Here is a 22,406-nt window from a genome sequence, read left to right as displayed (position 1 = left end):
GCTTTGCACATCAGAGAGCCTGAAAGTGAAGAGCAGATTGGATGAGAAGCAAAACCACAGCACAGAGTCTCTGTTCACTTGCTCTCACAGAATCAATCAGGCTCTTCGTACTGTCCTCTCCCAGCAGTTCTCCTGATTTTCCCCACTAAGATACTGCTAGGATAGAGGATACCATCCAGCTCTGGAGATCCTAGGGAGGAAGAGGAGCCTTTTGCTTGAGGAGTCTGCTCCTGCCTGATAGGTGCTGAGAATGAAGATACCGCCTGCCATGTGTGGGATTCCAGGGTTGTTTAGCAAACTCTTGATCCTGCATGTGGGCTTCTGGAGCATCCTTGGTAAGGCACCTGCTAAGAGGACTTCTTGTTTTCTTTCTCAGTGTTCATTTCAGTGATGGTTTTCCTTGTTGAGCTTGCTAGGGGGAGAGGGATGTTTATGTCCAGCGTATAGCTCAGTAGTTACCTTTGCTTCCTGAAAATGCTAGAGGGTGCAAGTGAACTTAGAATATGGGATTCAACTGCCTACCGAGCAAACACAGAATCCATAGCTTGGCCAAGTTTCCTGGAAACCTGTCCTGGTGGTAAGTAAAGATATTTTAGCAGATGTTATAAATGCTTAAGTACAAATTTGTCACCATTGCTCATGAAGTCTCTCTGGCTGTTGTACTAAAAGGAAATAAATCTCATGTTCTCTCCACATGGATGTCAGCAGGAAGCTGTGGTGCTTAATTGGGTGGGAAAGGTGTTGGATACTTGAGTTCATAGCTGTGGCCACAGCTACTCTCAATGTTCAATCTAAATACAATCCCTCCTTGTTCTCGTGAAATGAACCATGAGAACACTGGACAAGCATCATACTGTGAAGTAGAGCAGCGAGCGCTGGTGTTGTTGTTTCATTGTTGAACGAGGTGACTTGTAAGTGGTTGCCAACTGAACATAGAAAGTGATTCTCCATAGGTGATGCTGGCTCATCCCTACAAAGCCATTTTGTTACCAAAACCTGCAGTTCTTCTTTATCTCTCGACACTTTGCTTCTGCACAGCAACATGCCTTGGAAAAGAATTTTTTAAATGATTATTTAATTTTATTTTATGTGCAATGGTATGAAGGTGTCAGTTTGCCCAGGAACTGGATTTATAGACACTTATATGTGGGTGCTGGAAATTGAACCTGGGTCCTCTGGAACATTAGTCAATGCTCCTCTCTGATGAGCCATCTCTCAGCCCCCACCTCTCTTAATGTGGGTGACAGTTATATGGCTGTGGCAGACTGTGTTTTGAGTTCTAGAATTATGAAGCTGAGAATTCAACTCTGATGTCAGCAGACCACCTATCTGGGGCAAAGTAAAACATCGCCTCAATCATCCAAGCCCCTACTTATTAATGGTCTATCACATAGCTATAGCTGAAGTCAAATATTAAACTAAGTCTATTTAATTCTAAGGCATCGATTGTAGACTGACCTCGGTGGAACAAAGGAAAATTTTAACTCTGCATCACAATTAGGCTGTCCTCCATTCTTCCACCCAGTGTGCTATAACCTTGTATTCCTGCACATAAACTTGGTTGCAGAATTGGATTCTTTAGTGACTCTGCCACTTACATTATAGACCCAGTTAAGTTTCTTTTCCATTCTCAGCTCTACTTTCATTTAAAAACATATAATAATTATACCTAAATGATGTGTCTTTGTTATGTCTATACTGACTAGCTATGGTAAGCACATGCAATTAAAACTTGATAAATGTTAATGGTAAGTTTCCTAAAAGTTCTTTTCATCAGTTCCTCTTACAAAATCCAATTAGATGAGAATTAAGGTTTAACATAAGTACGTTAAGTAGTTCTGGTTTTAAACTTTTCATCATTTTTAAATTGTCAAGCACTATATGTATATATATGAAGTATGATACAGGCAAATATTTTAGAATGTTTAAATCAAGTGAACTAACTTGCCTATGACCTCACATACCTATTGTTCTAAATCTATCCAGTTACTGATTTTAAAATAATAAGCTGCAGTTACTCTGCTGCGACCGAAACTTTTTACTTCTGACCAGTGTTGACTTCATGCTCTGTGATCAATGTTTTCCTAATACTTGTTTCAAAGCTAAAATAATAAAATATCTTGTATACAATTTTTAGATCCAAATGTAATGAATCATAATATATGTAGAAAATGAAACAGAAAGATTTAGACAAGCGCTGTCCAGGTGGCTTATACAGCAGTTGATAAGGTGGATTGCAGTGCTGCTCGGGTTGAATTAATGGATTAGTGGATTACAGCGTCACTCTGAATTACGAATATAGACTGGATGCTGGTGGTAATGGGTAGAGGTATTTGCTGTCAACCTGAAAACTCACTTCAATTTCTGGGATGCACATGATAGAAGGAGAAAACCAACTTCTGCATCCTGAAAGTTATCCTGTGACCTCTATACATGGGTTACACACACACACACACCTGTGCGCGCACACACACACACACACACACACACACCTGTGCACACACACACACACTAAATAAATAAATTCAATAAAATAAAATTTAAAAGAATATAAGCTGAGAAAGGAGCATCTGGTGAGGTTTGAAAGTGTGTCTAAGTGGTAGAGTGTTTGCCTAACTTTCGTGAGGACTTAGGCTCTATCCTCAGCAACCTGCTGTGCCCTACCTCCAAAAGAAGAAAAAAATAATCTTTGATAAATTGTATTATTCTGGACAAAACTGATGGCAGTTCCAGCTCATAAAACTATACTAATGACAGAAAGAGCCTTTATATCTTGAAGAATTCCTATGACTTTCAACAACTACTGAGTGAAGTAGTGTGTTCTCAAATGAATCAAGGATCAGTTAACATTTCCCCCAGTTATAGTAATGTAAAATGATCAAGAGCTGTGCTTTTTGTGTTTCTCAAAAAGAGAAAAAATAGAGGAACTCTCCCCAGTTTCAATAGCATCATTTCTCTCCTGATGGAAATAGAGCATAAACACCTGTGTCACATGAGGCTAGGAAGTTCTGAGTGCAGGTTTTCAGAGATTGCTCCATCTTTGAGGGCCTGAACTACTTATTCAGTTGAGACTCAACTGAGGACTTCAACTTGTGTGTGTGCGTGTGTGTGCTTGTGTGTACGCATGCATGTGCATGTGCATGCGCATGGGCGTTGGGTGTGTGTGTGTGTGTATTGCGTACACGCGCATGTGTGTATGTGTGTTTAATCTGGAATAAAGGTGGTACAAAATCTTTGATGGATCATTGATTATTGTAATAGAAATATTCACAAGAAGGCCCAGTAAAGGGATAACATGTACAGCCTGGCTACAGTCAGAACACAGTGGCTAGAGTCTTGTTGCCTGCTTAGCCTTGGCCTGTGTCTTCTTTCTCTTGAAGGTGAGCATTATGATGTTGCTGTGTAAAGACACTTTTAAACTGGGTCAGAGCAGTCATGCTCCAAGTCAGTCTACTATCCCTTGACAATATAGCATTTCCTCACCTCACTATGCAATGTTTTCAGTTTAATTTATGTTGTATGTATGGATGTATTTGCATCTGCATGTTGTGCATGCCTATAGAGTCCAGAAAAAGGCATTGGATCCTGGGGATCTTCAGGTACAGTGGTTATGAGCTTCCTGAGATGGATGCTGGGACTTGAACTTGGGACCTCTGGAAGAACATCAAATGTTCTTATCTGCTGAGTTATTTCTCCAGCCCCTCTCTGTCTCATCTTCATGGTTCCAGTATTCCTGTTGAAATGTTCACATGAAATACTGGAAGCAGAGATGCATCTTCCCCCAAATTCCAAACACCTTTTGTGTATCAAAAGGTATCAAGATACTTATGCAAATACCCAGAAATACTTTCCTATGCTTCAGGATTTCCTGGATTGAGCACAATCAGATTAAGTTATGTGCTGATTGCCTTCTTAAACTGACTCACTAGCATCTTAGGGCTCTTTAAGTTCCTGTTACTTCCTTTACCGCACTATAAAATTGTCCTCTATTGTATTACTGAAGTTGAAACTATTGCCAAACCTCCAAGGGACTTTCCTACTTAACTTCTATTACCTGGATGCTTTGCTGTAACTTGGAGTTTGAACTTGCTGAAAAAAAAATGTTGAAAAGTATTTGTAATTAGGTTCATAAGATGTGATTGACTTTTTGCTTGCTTTCTTTAACAATCTCTGTTGTGCAGTTGTTAAGGATGGGTGTCTAAAAATAGCTTTGTCAGTAGACCATGGCTGTTATTGGTTATGAGCAGCAGCTCTAGTCCTCAATTTCTCATCTGTCAAAAGAAAATAGTCACGTGTTTCATTGAGGTGTTATGCCGACTAAGTGCCATTTTTTCTGGACAAATACCCAGAATGTTGAAGAGCATAAATACTGTGTCAATTTAGTTAAGAGTGATTATTTGTTATTGTTTTCTTTTCTTTCAAACTTTAATTAGCTTTATTGTTTTCTTAAGTGGTTGGGAAGTGCTATTTCCTTCCAGGCTAGCTCCATGCCATCTGTTTCCATTTTTAGTCAGAATGAGCGCTAATAGGCTTATCTTTGGCGAGTTACTCAGCTTCTCTCACAGTGTCAGTAAGGGGAAGCATTTGTGATTTGTAATTCACTTTTCTCAAGTTCTCAGTTCTCTTACCTTGAAATTACATAATATCGTATCCCTGTCTTATTGCTCTTGCACTTATGGTTTATGTGTTCATCCCATGATAGGAGTGTCTCATGTGCTTGTGTATGTGTAATGTAGGGATGTCTATTCTTTGTATCCTCAGAGTCTGACAAGACATCCCTGTTAAACATGGATCAGGGAAATGTCTGATGGACCAAGTAGGACAGTCACAAACAAAAACAAGTTTATCTGGTAGGTCTCTCTAATACCATTTCCTCTTCCCTAACTGCCACGCTCATCCAACAAACAGCCTGGAATTCACACCTATCACAAATAGTCCATGGTTTAGAAAACATTGTCAGGAGAGTCATTCAAATTTTAACTGGGTGGTCATGGCTCGTTTCATTTCCTTCTGTAATATTAGAAAAGGAAATGAACTCTGTGGAGCAATTGGCAGTTTTGTTTTGTTTTCCCACAAACCAACCATGATTTCCCACAGGTCAACCATGTCTGGAGCTTGAGAGGCACTGAAGTTCAGTGTGCTGTTTCCGCAGACTGTATTAGGGAAGTGAGGAAATATATTGCAGGGAAGTGAAAGTGGACTTTACTGTACCTTTCTTACATAACAAAGTCTTACTGAGCATCGCAAGGAAACACCTTTCCCTGACATTTGTAAAACACAGACTGGTTTCTGATAGAATGAGAGGAGCTCACCAAACACTACTGTCAGTGGCTTCTCTTCCTGAAAGAGATCTATGGACCTGGCATCTCTGGAAGACGAGGCCCACTTATACCAGGTGGTCAGTTTCCCCCTGACCAAAAGCACCTGTAACTTGTCACCATGAATCTTTCTTCTCTGGAGTCACCAAAAGCTTTCTGTTGTCCACTGGAAATATTTATATATTATCTTCCAACCTAACTAAGAGGCATTCACCATTGGCACATAGGATGGACAAGGCTCCATGAAGTGGCATGCATGTGAACCCTGAGCTGTGGAGGAAAGGCAATGACCAACAGGTGACATGAGATGACACTTGCCACCTGGTAGACTTACAATGAAGTACCAAGAGCCACCTTGGAAAGAGAGCCAAAGCTCTTTAGTTTGTAGCTGTGGCAAGCCTTCCTGGTCAGTCTTATTCCATAGCATTTCTATTTATAGGAAAGAATTACATCTTTATACAACATCCAATTTTCAATCTCTCTATTTGTTTGCCTGGCACAGACCCACTCATTACAGACCACTGTTAATCCCATGAAAAGTGAAGTTCACTTTTCAGAACAGAGGTACTTGGGAAGACCTTTGAATTTTTGTTTTGGCTGCAAGAATTATAGTTTTTATGATTTTTGACAATTACTCAACTTATATGTCAGTTTTGTAAATCCATTCTAATATAAAAATTGTCACACTTGGCATTTATTGTTGTTGAAATATAATCTAAGTGTAGTGCCAAGAACTTTTCCTACACATTCCCACTCACAATAAATTTTTGGATAACAGCCTATGCCTTGGAGTGAGCAATGTTCCTGGGTTTAAATTCTAGTCCTGAGTCTGTCTTCCAATAGCTGGTGACTTATGATAAATGGCTTATTTGCTCTAGAATTTAGTTTATTCATCTTAAATGCAAAGATAATGCTAGGGATTACCTCACAATCATTATGGTGATGAACTGAAGCAACACTCTGAGTGATTCCTTAATTAGGACAGCTCAACTTATAAATTATCAAAATTTTACAATGATTTGTAAGTGATATGAAATTAGTAGAGAATACACTTCAAAATTTGAATGTTGGTATTTTCCATGGCTAGCAATATGTGTTGCGATTGTTTTTTGCAGTGCTGGCTATGTCCCTACTCAGCTATGCAATCACTAAGGTAAATGGCCAATATTATTCAGTATACCATGTTGCCAACATTTCTGGTTAAGTGTATTCTAAACTTACATGAAGTACCAAAACTTCACTATGAAAGAGACTTTCTGTTAGTTTATTTGGGCTAACTGCAGGCTAATGTATTCTGAATAAGTTTAAGGAAGGCTAGGTCCAGACACGGTGCTTGGTAGACTGGGTTTACTAGATAAATTTTGGCTTACAACAATGTTAAATCATGATGGGTGTATCAGGACATAAGTACCATAAGGAGTACTTCCATATATGATGCCCAACAGTACTTAGCACGTAGTAAGAACCTGAGAATTGTTTGTCATCTTTCCTTTTGCCTGCTTTTGCCCTGGATCTGGGAAGGGTAGGTGCACACTGATAAGGAAGGGTTAGTGCACTGTGTAACTAGTTATGAATGAGTAGAGAAAGTTCTGGAAATATCTGCCAAACATAGCTTAAACTGCACATCTGCTGCCTGGATGACCTCTCAGGTCTGTGCTTGCCCTACTTTAAGTATTTCTAGGAAAGGAAATACCACAGGCACCGTTGAGTATTTAAAGACAAGTGGTATTGTAATGGATGTGCTTATCCTATACAACTAAATTTAAGAGATAGTCTTTAAATTCTTTCCCAAAATGACATGTCACGGTAACTATTGTACACTCTAGCCCTAGAAGAAACTATGTTCTTAAAAAAACCATATGAAATCAAATTTAGATGTTTCACATATGATTATAGAGATGTTGATGACTTAAGAGGAAAAATAACAGATGATTATAAAATTTCTTCCAATTTTCTTATTTTATAGTCTCTGCTGTGTTTTAAGTGATGTATGAATTCATGCCATGTATGCGCTTCCCATGGAGTTAATTAGTTCCTGGTCAATTTCACAGCAGCCTCAGATTTTATTATATGCTTTATCTCTGAGACCAAGACACAGGGTTTTCCTTCAACAGTGATTCTTTTCCAATTACAGCTCAGATTTTAACTTAGATGTCTATGTATTGCTGTCATTCATACTGCTCTATACATCCCCCAGAATCTCTGGGAATATCTTAGTTATGGAATAGATTCACTTACCATGAAGTAATACATTTATCCAAAACTACAAACCATGAAATGAGCGGTTTCTGAGTGGAGTGCAAATCCCTCACTACAGTTTCATGTTACCGCGGTTCTGATTTTGTGGCTGTGGCAACTAGCTTAGGGCGGGAAATACAATACTGTGCCTTTCTGATGTGGTGCCTGTGACTTTCTCTAGTGTCTGGGCTGATGTCATAGGCTGGTTAGTGTGAAATTACAAGGATGTGCATGGGTTAGGTGGAGGCCACTACTTTAAAGGATTTTTGCATCCCTGTTTTCAAGTAAAGTTGTAGATCTTTCTTTGGTTCAGTGAGTGTAATATCTCCCCACCCTTCATCACTGCTAAGTTTTAAAGTAAGCAGAATATAGTATCAAATATTATCTAGAGACCTTTACTCCTGACTGTAAATATACCATTAATATTAATTATTAATACTCCATTGGTGATATTTTTTTCTAAAATAGTTTACATTTTTATGTTCATCTCTGATATTACAATTCAAATTAATCCAATCTTCATTTTTTCACTAATTTCACTTGGTAGCTTTAACTTAGATGTCTTAGATTTTTGAAATTTCTATAAATTGTAAGAATTTTTCAGTGGAAGCTTGATGGTTGTCTGTTGGAATTTGCTTTAAAATAATAGTTATAATCAAGGCAAGGCAGTTGAAATAATTAAAGAATAGCATAAGGCCTGTTAAGGATTGGAGATGGCATCGTGAGAACAAGACCACTGAGTTTCCCTAGAGGTGGGGTTGGGTTACATCCCTCTTCTTTCATGAAACCTTTCTTGACCAACTCAACCAGAAGAACTCTCAAGGATCTGAAAGGTAGGAGTTTATGTCACATCTAAGATAAAAGTTCTCACACTCCTAATGATGATAGGCACTGGGCTGTCTATACCCTTAGATTATGGGCAACAAGAAGGCACAATATCCATACTATCTATTGCTGATTATCACATGTATGAGAAGTTCTGAACAATGTCCGTGGTAAGACATTTCCCATGAGAGTATTCTTAGTTTAAGTTCTAACTAATTGATATGTTACCACTGAGTTTTGATAATATGTTTGTAATTTGTAAATTAACATATTTGTAATATTTATCCTCAGCATAAATTTCACTCGACATGAAAGTTAACTCAGAACTGCCCAGCTATAGGACTGGCCTTGATCACATATGAATTCAATTCCTTGTGCCTATTTTAAGCATGAATTATACTCAGGAACAATAGAGTTTGATACTGGCCAGTATCCCCCATTCGTTGTGATAGTAAATATTCCTACAACATTTTATTTTATTTTATTTATCTGGTCATTTCATTGATTGTTTCCTTTTGTGATTTCAGAATAGATATTTTTCATATGGAGATAGCAGTTGTTCAAAATAACAAAAACCAGTGTTCTCATTGGCTACATTTGAGGAAAAAAAGAGTAGTACATAATATATTTATTTAGAAAAAGTCACTATTATTACATAATTGTCCCATCAATCAAAAGTAAGCTCATTGGGGACAACAGGTCTTTGACCACAACCACCTTGCTGGTCACAAGTACTCAAGAAAATTAAAAAGGGAAGCGAGGAGGCTGAGGTCTCTTAACTTGGGAGAGGAACGGACTTTGGAGACAAGGTTTCACTTGGCCTTTCCACCTTTGGTTTCCTTGCTTTTTGCTGCAAATCTGACCACATCAGGTACTGTTTTGTTAGGCACTTCCTTTTGTGTCTGTAACCTTATCCTTTCTCTTCAAGCTTTTGAAAACCTCACCCTTAGAACTTTCATTTTGTTTTGCTTACAAGTTTACGCTAAAAAAAATATTGAAGCAACTGAACCATGACTTCTTAAAGTGAAGTTGTCTGAGAATCCAATATAGTCACAAATAAATTGGAGATGCCGAAAGTTCTCTGCAGGTCCCTAGACTCTACCTGATGCCTGAGAATTCCATGAAATTTTAATTGTTCTAAGCAAGAGTTGATGAGATCAGGGTGAAAGTTACAGTGAGAAATTTATTGTTATGAAATAGTTAAAATAAGACCCTAAGCATTCTTCATCTTTAAAAAAAAGCTTTGACTATAATCTCATTTAGGCATCTTTATAGCCTATGATTCTATAAATCTATTTAGAAAAGTATTTGAACATGAAAGTTAGTGAGGAGGTACAGTACGCTTAATGCCATGAAATAGAATAGTTCAAAAGTAAGAGTCCGCCAAAGTGGCACACGCCTTTAAACCCAGCCCTGGGAAAGCAGAGGCAGATGGATCTTTGTGAGTCTAAGGCCAGCCTGGTCTAAAGAGTGATTTCCAGGACAGCAAGGGCTACATAGTAAGACTCTGTCTTAAAAATTCAAACCAAAACAACAAAGCAGCATAACAACAAAGAACGATTAGTGAGGGTGGAGGAAAAAGAACTTGAAATACTTTAAGACCCTGTGTTTAGCCTCATTTTAATGTAAAAAGAAAAAGACGGAAAGTGCCACAAAGTGCATAACAAAAGAAATTTTGGTCTGTTTGCTTATTTTGTTTTACCAGCTTAGGGAATCCCATCTAATAATTTCAAGATGTGGCAGACATAGCCACATATTTCATAATACGGAAATGAAGCCCAAAGGCTTCTAAAGTTGTCATGATCATGAAGATCATGGTCCTTTCCCAAAAGGAACAACACAGCCTTTCAGTTATGAATGAACACATGACTGTTTCCTGAGCAATTGAAGCTTGTGATTTTGAAGTCTCTGTTTCTAAACACCCATGCTGGATGAATATTTTGTGGACCAAATTGCACACGTATTTGTTTCAAGAAAGGGGTATAATTAAACAGTTTTAAGTTTTATGATTTTTTTGTGTTATTAAAATAATACAATTATAGGTTAATTAGTGAATGGTATTAGAAAATGTGATTTCTGGCTGAGAAGTAATACAAACAAAATAATGGTACATGGTAAAGACCTCATTATGACTTTAAAGTCTCAATTTTCCTAATTATTAGCATATAACCATGAACAAGTTCTTTACTATTTCAACCTCATCTGTAAAACTGAACTCATAATATTATTTTTTGGGGAGAATGAAACTAATTAATTAATTGTTTGTATGTTTGTTTTTTGAGACAGGGTTTCTCTGTGTAGCCCTGGCTGTCCTGGAACTAGCTCTGTAGACCAGGCTGGCCTTGAACTCAGAGATCTGCCTTTCTCTGTCTCCAGAGTGCTGGGATTAAATGTGTGAGCCTCCAGCACTCAGTGAAGCAATTTATTTTTAAAGCAAATATTGATTATGTGTAGCTATGCACCACACTGAACTAGCAGAGATAAAGTACTGAAAAAATAGTATTGAGGGAAAATTATGGAATTCTGTTTGAGAAATCTTTGGTGGAAATAATTGCTGTGGTATATATGATTCTTCGAGAAGATCATACTCATTCCAGTTTTCCTTTTGTGTTTTAGGTGAAGAGCCATGTCAAGTACAAGTTACCGTTCCCAGGCATTCAGAATATGCCACAGTGGGAGAGTCCTTTAAAATGGAATGTCCTGTGACATATTGTGCTCAGAGACCTAATGTGACTTGGTGCAAGTACAGTGGAAAAAACTGTTTACCTCTTGAGATTGGACCTCAGCAACATACTGGTTGGGAAGACAAGGACCATGGTTCAGTTTTTACTCTACATTTTGAACCAGTATATCTCAGTGACAATGGGTCGTATGGTTGTTCTGTAAACTTTACTTCTCTGGTTATTAATAGCAACATAATAGCCCTCCGTGTGAAAGGTGAGTGCTCTATCCCCAGACCATCCATAGCTTTTCCATCCTGTTGCTGTGAAAGAGGCAATCCCGACTTTCAGACACTGTGGTTAAAGTTGGAACACTTGTGTCAGATCCACAGTCTACCTCCTCTTCCAGGCTGACAGTAAAGAGGACATAAAGTATTTGTGTAGGGGGAGAGAAGGGTGGGGTCAAGAACAGTAGAGGAAAAAATAATAGAAGTTACTGGTCTTTTTGAGATGGGGTCTGGCTTCCCTGGCGCTCTCTTTGTAAGCCCAGGCTGTCACGGAACTCACAGAGATCCACCTGCCTCTGCCTCCCTCATGCTTGGGTTAAAGGTATGTGCTGCCACAGCAGGACACTTACTGACTGTACTTGTCGTTAGAGATTAAAACATTTATCTCTAAATGTTTCAGAAATGATCACAATGATATCATTTTCTTTTTTCGTCATTGTTTTTTGTTGATTAGAATTTGCAGAAGTTATGCTCACATAAGCAGCAGATTTGGAGCATGAATAAACAAAGAAATTAAGATGTAAAAATACCCGATTGTCATCATCTTGGAAGACTCACTATTATAATGATGACACACCCCAAGATTGAACACCATCTCCAACAAATCAAACTTAATTCTAAAATTCACATCATATTGTGTAACAGACCCTGCGCAGCCAAAATAATCTGCATAAAGAAAGATTTCTCTATTCCAAATTTCATTATTGAAATATAGCTACTTAAATACTGTGGTGAGATCAGCATAGTAGAGTTGAGAGTGTAGAATAAAATTCTGTCTATGATCAATTGACTTTTTCTATTATTTTTATTTTCTGTTAATGGGTGTTTTAGCCTGCAAGTATGTCTGTGTACTACATACATGGCTGGTGCCTCTGGGACTGGAATTACACATGGTTTTTATCTACCATGTGAATGCTGGGAATTGGACCTGGGCCCTCTCGAAGAGCAGCCAATGCTCTCAACATCTGAGTCATCTCTATAGGCTCTCAATTTCCTTTCGGATTTTTTTTTTGTTATTTTTGTTTTGTTTTTTGAAACTGTGTTTTAGTGTGTAGTCTTTCCTGGCCTGAAACTCGCTGTGTAGACTAGGCTGTGCTGGCGCTCAGAGATCCTCCTGCCCCTTTCTCCAAATACTGGGCTTAAAGGTATGAGTCACCTTTTCCAAGACCGTCAACTGATTTAAATATAGGAAATTAACCTACAAAACTACTTTTACATCAAACCATATATCTGCATAAAAAACTAAGTCTTGATCTTGCATTTTATAATCATTTCCTAGATATTACAAAAGCATAAAACAACAGCAAAAGCAGACAGAAAAGACTGTCACAATTCAATACATTTCTGTATCAAAGATCATTATACTGAGTGCAAAGGCACCTCATAGAACATGAGAAAGTGTTTGCGAATCGCATGCTTCATGCGAGACTATTGCCCAGACTATGTAATGACTCTCCAGAGCTTTCTACCTACCTTCTTGGATCACTTCAGGAAGGAACCTTTCCAAGCTTTACAATGCTACTTTCCATTGCCCCATCTTTGTGTGTGCACATGTGCATGCAAGTACACATATATGTGTCTGCACAAGTGTGTATGTGGAAGGCAGAGGGTGACATTTGGTGTCTTCCTCAATTGTTCTCTACCTTATTTTTTGAGACAAGGTTTCTCGGTGAACTCGGGACTTGGTGAAATTGTTAGGCTGGCTAGTCAATGAGAAACTGAGATGCCCCTGTTGCCGCCTTAGCACTGGATTGGAGACAGGAGCTGTCATCTTCTACCTCGTATGTGGACACTGAAGATTTAGCAGAGGTCCTCAAGCGCATACACGTGACCCATCTTCCCAGGTCCAGCCTTCTCTCATCTCCATCATCATCATTGCTATGCCATTCCCATCTATTTCAGAATATCCACTTTTATACCTATCACAATTATCCTTTTCCTTTGTAAGGTCTATGTCCCTCATTCATCACACATCTCCCTTCCCTGTGCATTATATAAAAATATGTCCAGTTCCATCAAAACTTATAGTACCTTACAAATAGGAATCATATCTTGCTTTTGGGGATTGTTGCTCTCTTGTAGAGTTCAAATACATTTCTTTTTAGGATTAATTTAAATTTTAGCTAAATATATAGTCTTCTTTAGGGAAATGGGGATTACCGGGAAAGAGGAAAGATACTGGATTTATTTTTGAACCCAAGAGTACTCAGGGAACTGCCTATGAAATGCAGAAATAAATATGTTCTGGAACTGCTTATAATTAGTAAAATTTGGAAATACAATAAAAGTATTTTGATCGTTCCCCCTTGAAATATCTTTCTGGGAAGATACTGGGAATGCCCCCGTTTTTGCATATGATTCACCTTTGCTTTTTAGGTTCATAATAGAAATTGGTTTGTGTAAAAACCAATGTGGACAGAAGGAGGCTTGGGTATTCTTGAGAAAGCATTTGTCTCCTAGAATGAGGAAAGGCACCTTGTGAAACAAAGCAGAGTACAAGGAGATTATCCTACAGAGCCAGGAACAGCCATCCCAATATATACATTGATTTATAGTTCTGTGCTTCTCAATTGTCCTAGGTCAGTTTCTGATTGGGGACATCAGAAAAATGCAGAGGTCATTATCTGCGCAGGAAGATGCATGTTGTGTGAGAATGCAGGAAGTGAGAGGCACAGTCTTTGTTTCAAAATGAACACCTAGGATCTCACGCAGAACTTCTTTATCCTGTGGTCATTCACAGTCTCAGGAGCACCTGGGGGTTGAATGTTTTATTATATTGCAGGTGTCAGAGGTCACACATGGTCTATGTGTTCATCTACCTGAAGAACGAGGAGGAGAGAACCAAAGAAGTCAGATGAAGGTTATGCTGTGTTGACAGTAGTCTTTCTTTAGGCTTGAAAAGAACTCCTTTGCTTTGTATGCCATGATCTCAGAGTGAAGTTCCATGAATTATGCATGCTGAACTTGGCCGGGATTACTGGATTCTCTGTTGTGGCAACATTGGAGTCCTTTCTAATAACTCTGACCTTAGTTTGAGTACCACCTTTGTGTTTTATCAAGCCATTTTAATACTTGGTCTTATTTTCTGTTTCAGAAAGGACTCAAAATGATTCAGAACACCATCTAACAAGTAAGTATGAAACCAATCAAAATTAGCAAGTTTGTTTGATGATCAGATAAATAATGGGAATAAGGTCTTCTTAATTGGGCTTGTTTGTATTAGATTATCTATTGTTTGCCATCAAACTGCCTCCCCATAGACAGCTGTGTTTACTTCTTGGCTGCTTGCCCAACCTAAACAGCAGCTGCAGTACATTTGCCACCATTCTGTACCATTAAACTATATGCTCACTGTATGTCCTCCTTAAATTACTCCTGATTGTTTGTAACCTCAAAGAAAGGATCTGGGGTCTAGGGGGGATATCACACATACAGTTCAATACTTCTCTGCTTTTGACAAATTGTTAATAGTGACCCCAAAGAAATAGTGTATCTTACATCATATACAAGAGTATACACACATAAAAAGCAAATCCACAAAATCTGTAGACAGTGGAATTTTTGATTTCTGTGCTATGGGAATGGAGGAGTGTCCTGTGCAATGCAAGGGGTTTATCAAGCCCTGGACCTCTCCTTACTGGACGCAGATTCTCTCCCACATTGTGATATCAGAAGTGTCTGCTAAAACTACCACGTGTTTCTGGGGGATGAGAAATTTTCTGGTTGAGAATCACTGCAACAGTGTGTCTTATGAATTCAGATATTTTCTAGTTTGTTTTATATTATTTAAAAAACACTATTTTTGATCCACTGAGCTGTGTCACAACTCATTTATAAGTTAAAATCCAACCTTGATCAAACAGGGATCGGTGAATGTTAACACAGGTCAGTCAGAATGAGCACTAGCTAGATGCTAAGCAAAGCATATTTGGTAAAAATGAAAACATTTGTTGTTTGGAGGTAATGATGACTTATAAGAGGGAGCAAATGTACAGCATCAGAAACCTGCTGGTGTGAGTCCCAACTGCCATTCACGAGCTGTCGGTCTTTGGGCACTATTCAGAACATTCCTTTCAAGTTCTAAAGCTGTATTAAGAAAATGACTTCCATAACACTGAACTAAATAAATAAATGAAAGGGCCTGGCGAAGTGGTTTGTGAGAACTGCCATAGGGATCTTTCTACAATAGCTCATCCAAGCAGAATGTGAGATGTTCACAGAAGTTAAAAATAGTAGTTGATGGTACTGGGACCACCAAAGGAGAAATAGAGGGCTTGGCCTGCTAGTTCCTTCATTCAAATTATGACAACACAAAGAGGTACTGCCAACTCTAATGCTTCTAGGACTTCTTAACTGTTTTCAGCAGTGTCTGATATCCCAGGTGCCACCAATGCCTCAGGACCACCCACCATGGAAGAGAGGGGGAGCAGGACCTGGCTGCTTTACAGCTTGCTTCCTGTGGTGGCACTGCTTTTGCTGCTTGCCTGTTTCTGCCTGGTCTGTTTCCTGAAAAGGCACCAAGGTGGGTTGCAATTTCCCTCTGACCTCATGTGCCACACATTTGGGGTTTGTTTTCCAGGGCTGATGGATTTTTAGCTGGTTAGTATTTTCTTTCTGGATAATGATTCCTGGGGAACTACTGGTTGCCACTGGAAAACTATATGCGTGAATTTGGTCTTGGTCTAGGCATTGCAAGGCACACTCACCACAACCCTAGACTAGCATTGCTGGAACTTTCTCATTCTATACACATCAATCTTAGGTGTGAACAAGAAAGCATTCTCCTAAGCTTTAACCACATTGAAAGGCTGGTTGAAACAATCTCTTGAACCAACATGTTATTTTTTTTTTGAGCCATTTCCACAGCTATTACACATAATTCCAATGATACCCATCCTTACCTAAATAAACTATCATTGTCCCTAGCAGGAATGTATTTGTGCTTTCTATTGCTATTATAAACACATGCTTGAATCCAGTTTTTACTCAGTAGCATTGCATTTGAGAACGTGGAGTTGCCTATAATGAGAGAGCTGTGGTATTCTGAAAAGGGTTGCTTTTTCCTTTTGAAACCGTGTCTTCATTGTCACCATTGAACAGTAAAACTCAACAAAAGAGACATGCTGATCTGGTGCATCTATAGTCTCTATTTCCTTGTTCTTTTCCATGTCCCCCCTTTCTATAATAGGAGCACAGTGTAGCTCTAAAGTGGGTAGGACAGAGCATCCCGTGTTTGACGCCACAAGAGAAAGCTTTGTCTGGGTGGAAGTGCTCCTGGATCCCAGAGCACTTTTGTAGTGCTCAGACATTCCACTGCAAACCCACCTCTGTATCTGTAACTACACAGCCCAAGAAACTGGTCCCCATAAGTTCGTAAAAACATCATAATGCAAAATGCATTTAGTACAAATTCAAAAGTCCCCATAGTCTGTCACAGTCTCAACAATGTTTAGAAGTCCAAAACTCAAAGTTTCTTGTGAGATTCATGCAATCTCTTAACTATAATTCCCTGCGAAATCAAATTTAAAAACAAATCACTTGCAGCATGCCATGGCATGAGATATACATTACCATCCCCAAAAGCAGGTAAGGAATCACAGTGAGGAAATACTGGATCAAAGCAAGACTGAAAACCCACTGGGCAAACTCCACACTCTGCATCTCCATGTCTGATGTTAAAATATTCTTCAGATCTCCAACTCTGGTCAGCTTTGTTGACTGTAACACACCTTTTTCCTCTTGGGCGTCTGCTACTCTGTGTTAGCAGCTTTCCTCGGCAACTGTCCCATGACTCTGGCATCTCTAATGTCTTGGGTTCTCCTAGGCAGTCCAGGCTTCAACTTCACAGCTTCATACAAAGGCCTCGCTAGGCCTCCATTCAGGGATGCTCTTGACACATGTGTTGCCTCAATGGCTTTTTTTAAGATTTTTTTTTTTTTTTTTTTTTTTTTTGGTGCAGAGGCAAATTCTATAACCCATTTTGCCAAGTTTTTCTGCTTACTGGTACCAGAACATGAGACCCTCCCTCACCCCATTCAATTATATCACCACCAACTTTCATTTCTTCACTGCCTTTGTTTCACTGTCCTGAAACTTGCTCTGTAGACCAGTTTGGCCTCAAAACTCAGAGATCTGCCAGCTTCTGCCTTTGCAGTTCTGGAATTAAAGGCGTGCACCACCACACCAATCTCTAAACAAGTTAACAAGTTGGAAATTTAGCTGTACAAAGGCAAAAGCAGCCATTTTCTTCATCAAAATATTACAAGAACAATCTCTAGGAAACATACTAAAATTCTCCTCTGTAACCTCTTGAAGGAGCCCTCCACAGTTCATCAATTCACAGTCAGCTCCACTGTCTTCCATGTTCCTACCAGTATGGTCCATTAGGCAGTCCTTAAAATATCCACTCTTTCCCTAACCCAAAGTACCAAAGTCCAAATTCCTCCAAACCAGAACATGGTCTGACCTATCATAGCAATACCCCAGTCCCTGATACCAGCTCCTGTCTTAGGGATTGTATTGCTGTGAAGAGACACCATGACCATGAACTCTTATAAGGAAAATATTTAATTGTGGTGGCTCACTTTACAGTTTCAGAGGTTCAGTTCTTTATCATGCTAGGGAGCATGGTGGCATGCATGAAGATATATTATGGGAGTAGTGGCTGAGAGTCCTCTGTCTTGCAGGCAACAGGAAGTTGACTGAGACACTTGGCAGTATTCTAAGCATAGGAAACCTTAAAGCCCCCCCCCACACACACACAATGACACAGTTTCTCTAACAAGGCCATATGTACTCCAGCAAAGCCACACTTCCTAATAGTGTCACTTCTGTGAGATTATGGGGCCAATTACAATCAGACAGCCACAATACATATCCCATCGAGTCTATTAGTATTGTTCATATACATATATAGCTGTGGAGATTCACTGGGGAATGAAAACCTATCAGAAACTACACCCCTAAAAGAACTAGCTCTTGCTCAGTTAGCACCCCTCTTCTGTCATCAGACTGAAGGTTGCAGGGCTCCTGAACTGGGATTCTGGCTGGCTTAATCTTACAAAGGTCTGTGGAAGAAATCAAAGATATTGTGAGTTACTTGATACAATGGCATAACCATGGCCAGAAGATAGTTTTCCTCAGTCTGCCCCAACCTCTGGCTTTCACAGTCTTTCTTCAATGTTACCTGAGCCTTGGAGGAGGAGTATGATATAGCTGTCTCATATATCACAGAGATGACAGCAGCACTTTTAACATTGAGTATACAATGACTCCCAACCATCCGAAACTGTTCTTTACTAGATCCCACTCCTTCCTCTTGGATGTGAAGACTGTTGTGTGATATAAGGAGTGAGGGGAGGAAAGTGGGCATGTGCATTCTCACAGACTGAGATGTGTGTGGTACATGCTAACCAACATAGTTAGGAGGCAAAACTAACAATATGATTGCTGGCGTGCAATGGGGTGGGCATAATGGGATAGTTTGCTTTGCTTTCTTAACACTGTTTGATATCCTTTTTCTTTTCCTTTTCTCAATCTTTCAGGGAAAGGAAAGAAGAATTCTGACTCAGCAGGAAAGGAAATTAACCTGGTATGTTTGAAGTATCTATTAAGACAAATACATTTTCTATTATACATATGTATTTTTTTCAGTAAGTTTATATGGCATTAACACACACACTCCAGATTTTTTCACAGTCATGATTGCCTGCATAATACTTATATAATACAAGGCGCATATACAACTTGGTGTGGAGTGGGAGGGGACTCACATGGTAGTCAACAACTGATGCACAGTGAGAGCCAATTTTCAGTGTGGTCATTGTAAATAAACCCTCACCTACATTATTACAAACTACCAAAATGAAATTCATTGGTGGGAAATCTATAAAAATTGAAAGGGAACAAGTTGGGAAGAGAAAGGCGATTGGGAGGATTGCAAAGGGGATAAAAGAGACCAATGGAGGTTGCATGTGAACAAATCTATTGTGTGTATATATACATGCATACATATGTGTGTATATATATGTATGTATGTATATATATATATATAGTTACTATATGGCAATGAAACATAATAATATAACAAAGCTGAAAAGTCCAAAGTTATGATCTTATTTCAAAATAGTCCTTCTAAGGCAGTGGTTCTCAACTTTCCTAATGCTGCGACCCTTTAAAACAGTTCTTCATGTTGCAGTGACCCCCAACCATAAACTTGTTTCCATTACTACTTCACAACTGTAATTTTACCAATGTTTGGAATCAGGATGTCAATATTTTTGGAGACAGAGGTCTGCCAAAGGGCTCATGACCTACAGATTGAGAATTGCTGTTCTAAGGGAATAAATGTGATTATACAGGAAAGTCCACTGAGTCATAATATACTTAAAAGGGTGAGGCTTTTGGAAAGTGAATTATAAATCAGCATGCTTATTTTAAAAGAGCCTTACAACAGCTAAGTACAATAAGTATGTAAGGCGAGATGGCTAGCTCTGTCTAACACCCTTTATTGTCTCTGGCCATCACATTGTATTGCACCTGCCTTGTGATATCCCCTGCCTTCATAGAGTGTCACAGGAGAACTTCAGCGGCAAAGAACCATGCTCGTGCTAACAGAGTTTTCTATGAGAATGGGTCATTCTGGTGAAGAGAGCCAAGTCGAGCTGACAGCCTACTAAAGACTGGAAAGGATAGCAGGGACCTTGGTAGACATACAGAGAATTCACAGTTCTTTATCCATTCACTTGACAATCGTCAGTGTCCCACATGTAGGTTCACTTTGTGTGGGGGCATCTCCATCCTAGCCAACCCACGCTCGACTCTTTCAGACCTCCAGCCATAGTGCTATTTCCAAGCGCTCACCTCATAGGAAAATTGTAGCGGATCGGCAGTTACTGCCTCATTTCTCAAGTTAGGAGGAAGCATATTTTTAGAGCAGAGCTTTCCCCAGCAGATATAAGAGAAATCCTTCTGCAAATGTCACAGTGAGACATTCCAAGCACCATAGGAATATGAATAGTCAAAAGATCAAGAACTTTTAGGAAGAGCATAACTTGACTGACAAAATGGAGATTTTAAAAAGTCAGAATAGAGCCCGGAAAAGGGTCAGGTGAGTATAGCACTCTGCAAGCTTGAGAAATGGGTTTGGATCTCCAGCACTTACATCAAATCTGGGTGTGGTCGCATACAGTTTGAAACCAAGCGGTGGGGAGGATGTGAAAACAGGTTGAATTGGGTTCATTGGCCACCCAGCCTAGTTGAAAGCCTAGTTGAAGTAGAGCTTCAGTGAGAACACCTTTCTCAATAAGTAAGGTAGATGGGAATAGAGGAAGAAACCTGACATTGACCTCTGACCTTTACATGCACTTACGTGGGTGAGTGCACCTTACCTACAAACATACAGACCCACCCCACCCCTCCCATGGCTGAAATTATTAACACATGGCCTTAATATTAACACATCACCATTTTTACCATTCGTACTTTTTGTATAATCAGGAGCAGCTAACAATAACTGAAAAGAGGGAGAAAATAACAGGATTCATTTTAGTTTCCACAACCCCCCTCACCTATCTCACACCATTTAGGTCTCTGGTACTATTTGAAAGTACCAGATTTTGATTTTCTTATGATAGAAATAGCAACTAGAATAATATTTTAGAATTTAATAGAAACTTTATTCTTTCAAAATTGGCTTTCATTTTCCAATTTAGTTCTCTGATCATAATGTGTCTTAGATAACCCATGATGCTTCCTGTTCCTGATCTTCTCAGGAGGTCTCAGGTCTTTCTGCCTTGGGCTTAATCTTTTGATGTTCTATGCTCCACATGCCGATGTGTTATGGACTGCCTAAAGTTTTTATAGGATTAGTTTTCTTTTCCATGAATTGGACTGTGATTTTTTCCATTGAAAGATCATTGTGTGTATGTGTGTGACCTCAAATGGCCCATAATACAACATAAAACAATTGCTTGGGAACTTCAAATGTTTGGCCTTAGGGGCTCAGTGGTAAATGCCTGCCTAACATTCATAAGGACCTGGTCATAAAAAACAAAGCAAAACAAACAAACACAACACTCAAAATCTAACCAGTCCTTTCATCTTTTGATAATACAGTGCTTACTGAAAATGTAGATATTAAGTAGCTTACATGAAGAACAATAGACGGTCTCTTTCAATGTGCATGACATCATGTAGCCTTTTCCTCACAGTCTAATAATGAATATGTTTTGTCACGTCCTTACGTGGTGTATCTCTTCTCTCTCATAGGTTGATATTGCAGTGAGTCCCAGGGAAAATTCCCAAACACTGCCCTCAGAAACTGCCATTTATGATAATGATCCCTGCTCAGGTGGGCAGGAAAGTTCTGAATCCACAACTAATTCACAATCGGAGGGAAACAAACAGGGCATTGTGTATGCTTCCCTGAAACATTCGATTATGGGAAGGAATCCAAGACAGTCAAGCAACATGCAAGAGGCACCCACAGAGTATGCGTCCATTTGTAGGAGAAGTTAAACCTTGCAATGATGCATGGCATGGAGGGCTTGTGAATATCATTGTCTGGACCTCCAGTAGCAAATAACCTTCTTCAACCTGGGATTTTCACCTTCAGATGGTTCGTGCTGGGGCTGTGTCTTAAAGATCCATGGAATACTTAGTTAAAATTTCTCCTGAAAACTCTGAAGGAGTTTTGTACAAGAGCCTTGAAGAATAGACTTTTCTCTGGAAAAACTCATAGCACAAATTGCAGCATAATAGAATGTTTAAGTCTGACCATGCCTTACCCAACATGTGAATTTAATATTTCCCTTGGAACTATCAGAGTGACTTACAGGGAAGAAAGAAGTGTGTTGTTTGGGTCAGCTCACTACACATTCTAGAAAATGAATGGCCCAATTTGACTAACTAATCATAAATACCGTAATGATTGTATGTTCCCAACCAATCTTCCATGATAAGACAATTTTCCATGTCAATTTATAGCTCATGTTTTATTTTTCTAATATAAAGGAAAATAATCTTGGACTCAATTCAGAAAATGATTAGAAAGGATAATTGGTGCAATACAGACACAG

General features: G+C 39.1%; 1 protein-coding gene across 1 annotated transcript; it reads left to right on the top strand.

Moving 5' to 3' along the window:
- The first annotated feature begins 250 nt into the window (after positions 1-250).
- On the top strand, positions 251-21,846 carry Btla (B and T lymphocyte associated). The gene is made up of 6 exons (XM_041673205.1): positions 251-335; positions 10,998-11,318; positions 14,423-14,458; positions 15,692-15,850; positions 18,873-18,919; positions 21,598-21,846. The coding sequence occupies exons 1-6, from the start codon at positions 251-253 to the stop codon at positions 21,844-21,846; spliced, it is 897 nt and encodes a 298-aa protein (XP_041529139.1).
- The last annotated feature ends 560 nt before the right edge of the window (positions 21,847-22,406 follow it).

The sequence above is a fragment of the Microtus oregoni genome, unplaced genomic scaffold, assembly GCF_018167655.1.
Source record: "Microtus oregoni isolate MIOR12 unplaced genomic scaffold, Mior012 000023F_ref0000262, whole genome shotgun sequence".
In the NCBI taxonomy this organism is placed as follows: Eukaryota; Metazoa; Chordata; class Mammalia; order Rodentia; family Cricetidae; genus Microtus; species Microtus oregoni.
The sequence above is the reverse complement of the archived record's forward strand: the minus strand, read 5'-3'. Positions and strand labels throughout refer to the sequence as shown.

What these genes read in the sequence shown, in the direction of transcription:
- Btla (XM_041673205.1), top strand. Translation starts at nt 251, where the DNA reads ATGAAGATACCGCCTGCCATGTGTGGGATTCCAGGGTTGTTTAGCAAA. An exon ending in TTCAGAACACCATCTAACAA is followed by an intron (nt 14,459 to 15,691) that starts GTAAGTATGAAA and finishes AACTGTTTTCAG; the next exon opens with CAGTGTCTGATATCCCAGGT. An exon ending in TTTCCTGAAAAGGCACCAAG is followed by an intron (nt 15,851 to 18,872) that starts GTGGGTTGCAAT and finishes TCAATCTTTCAG; the next exon opens with GGAAAGGAAAGAAGAATTCT.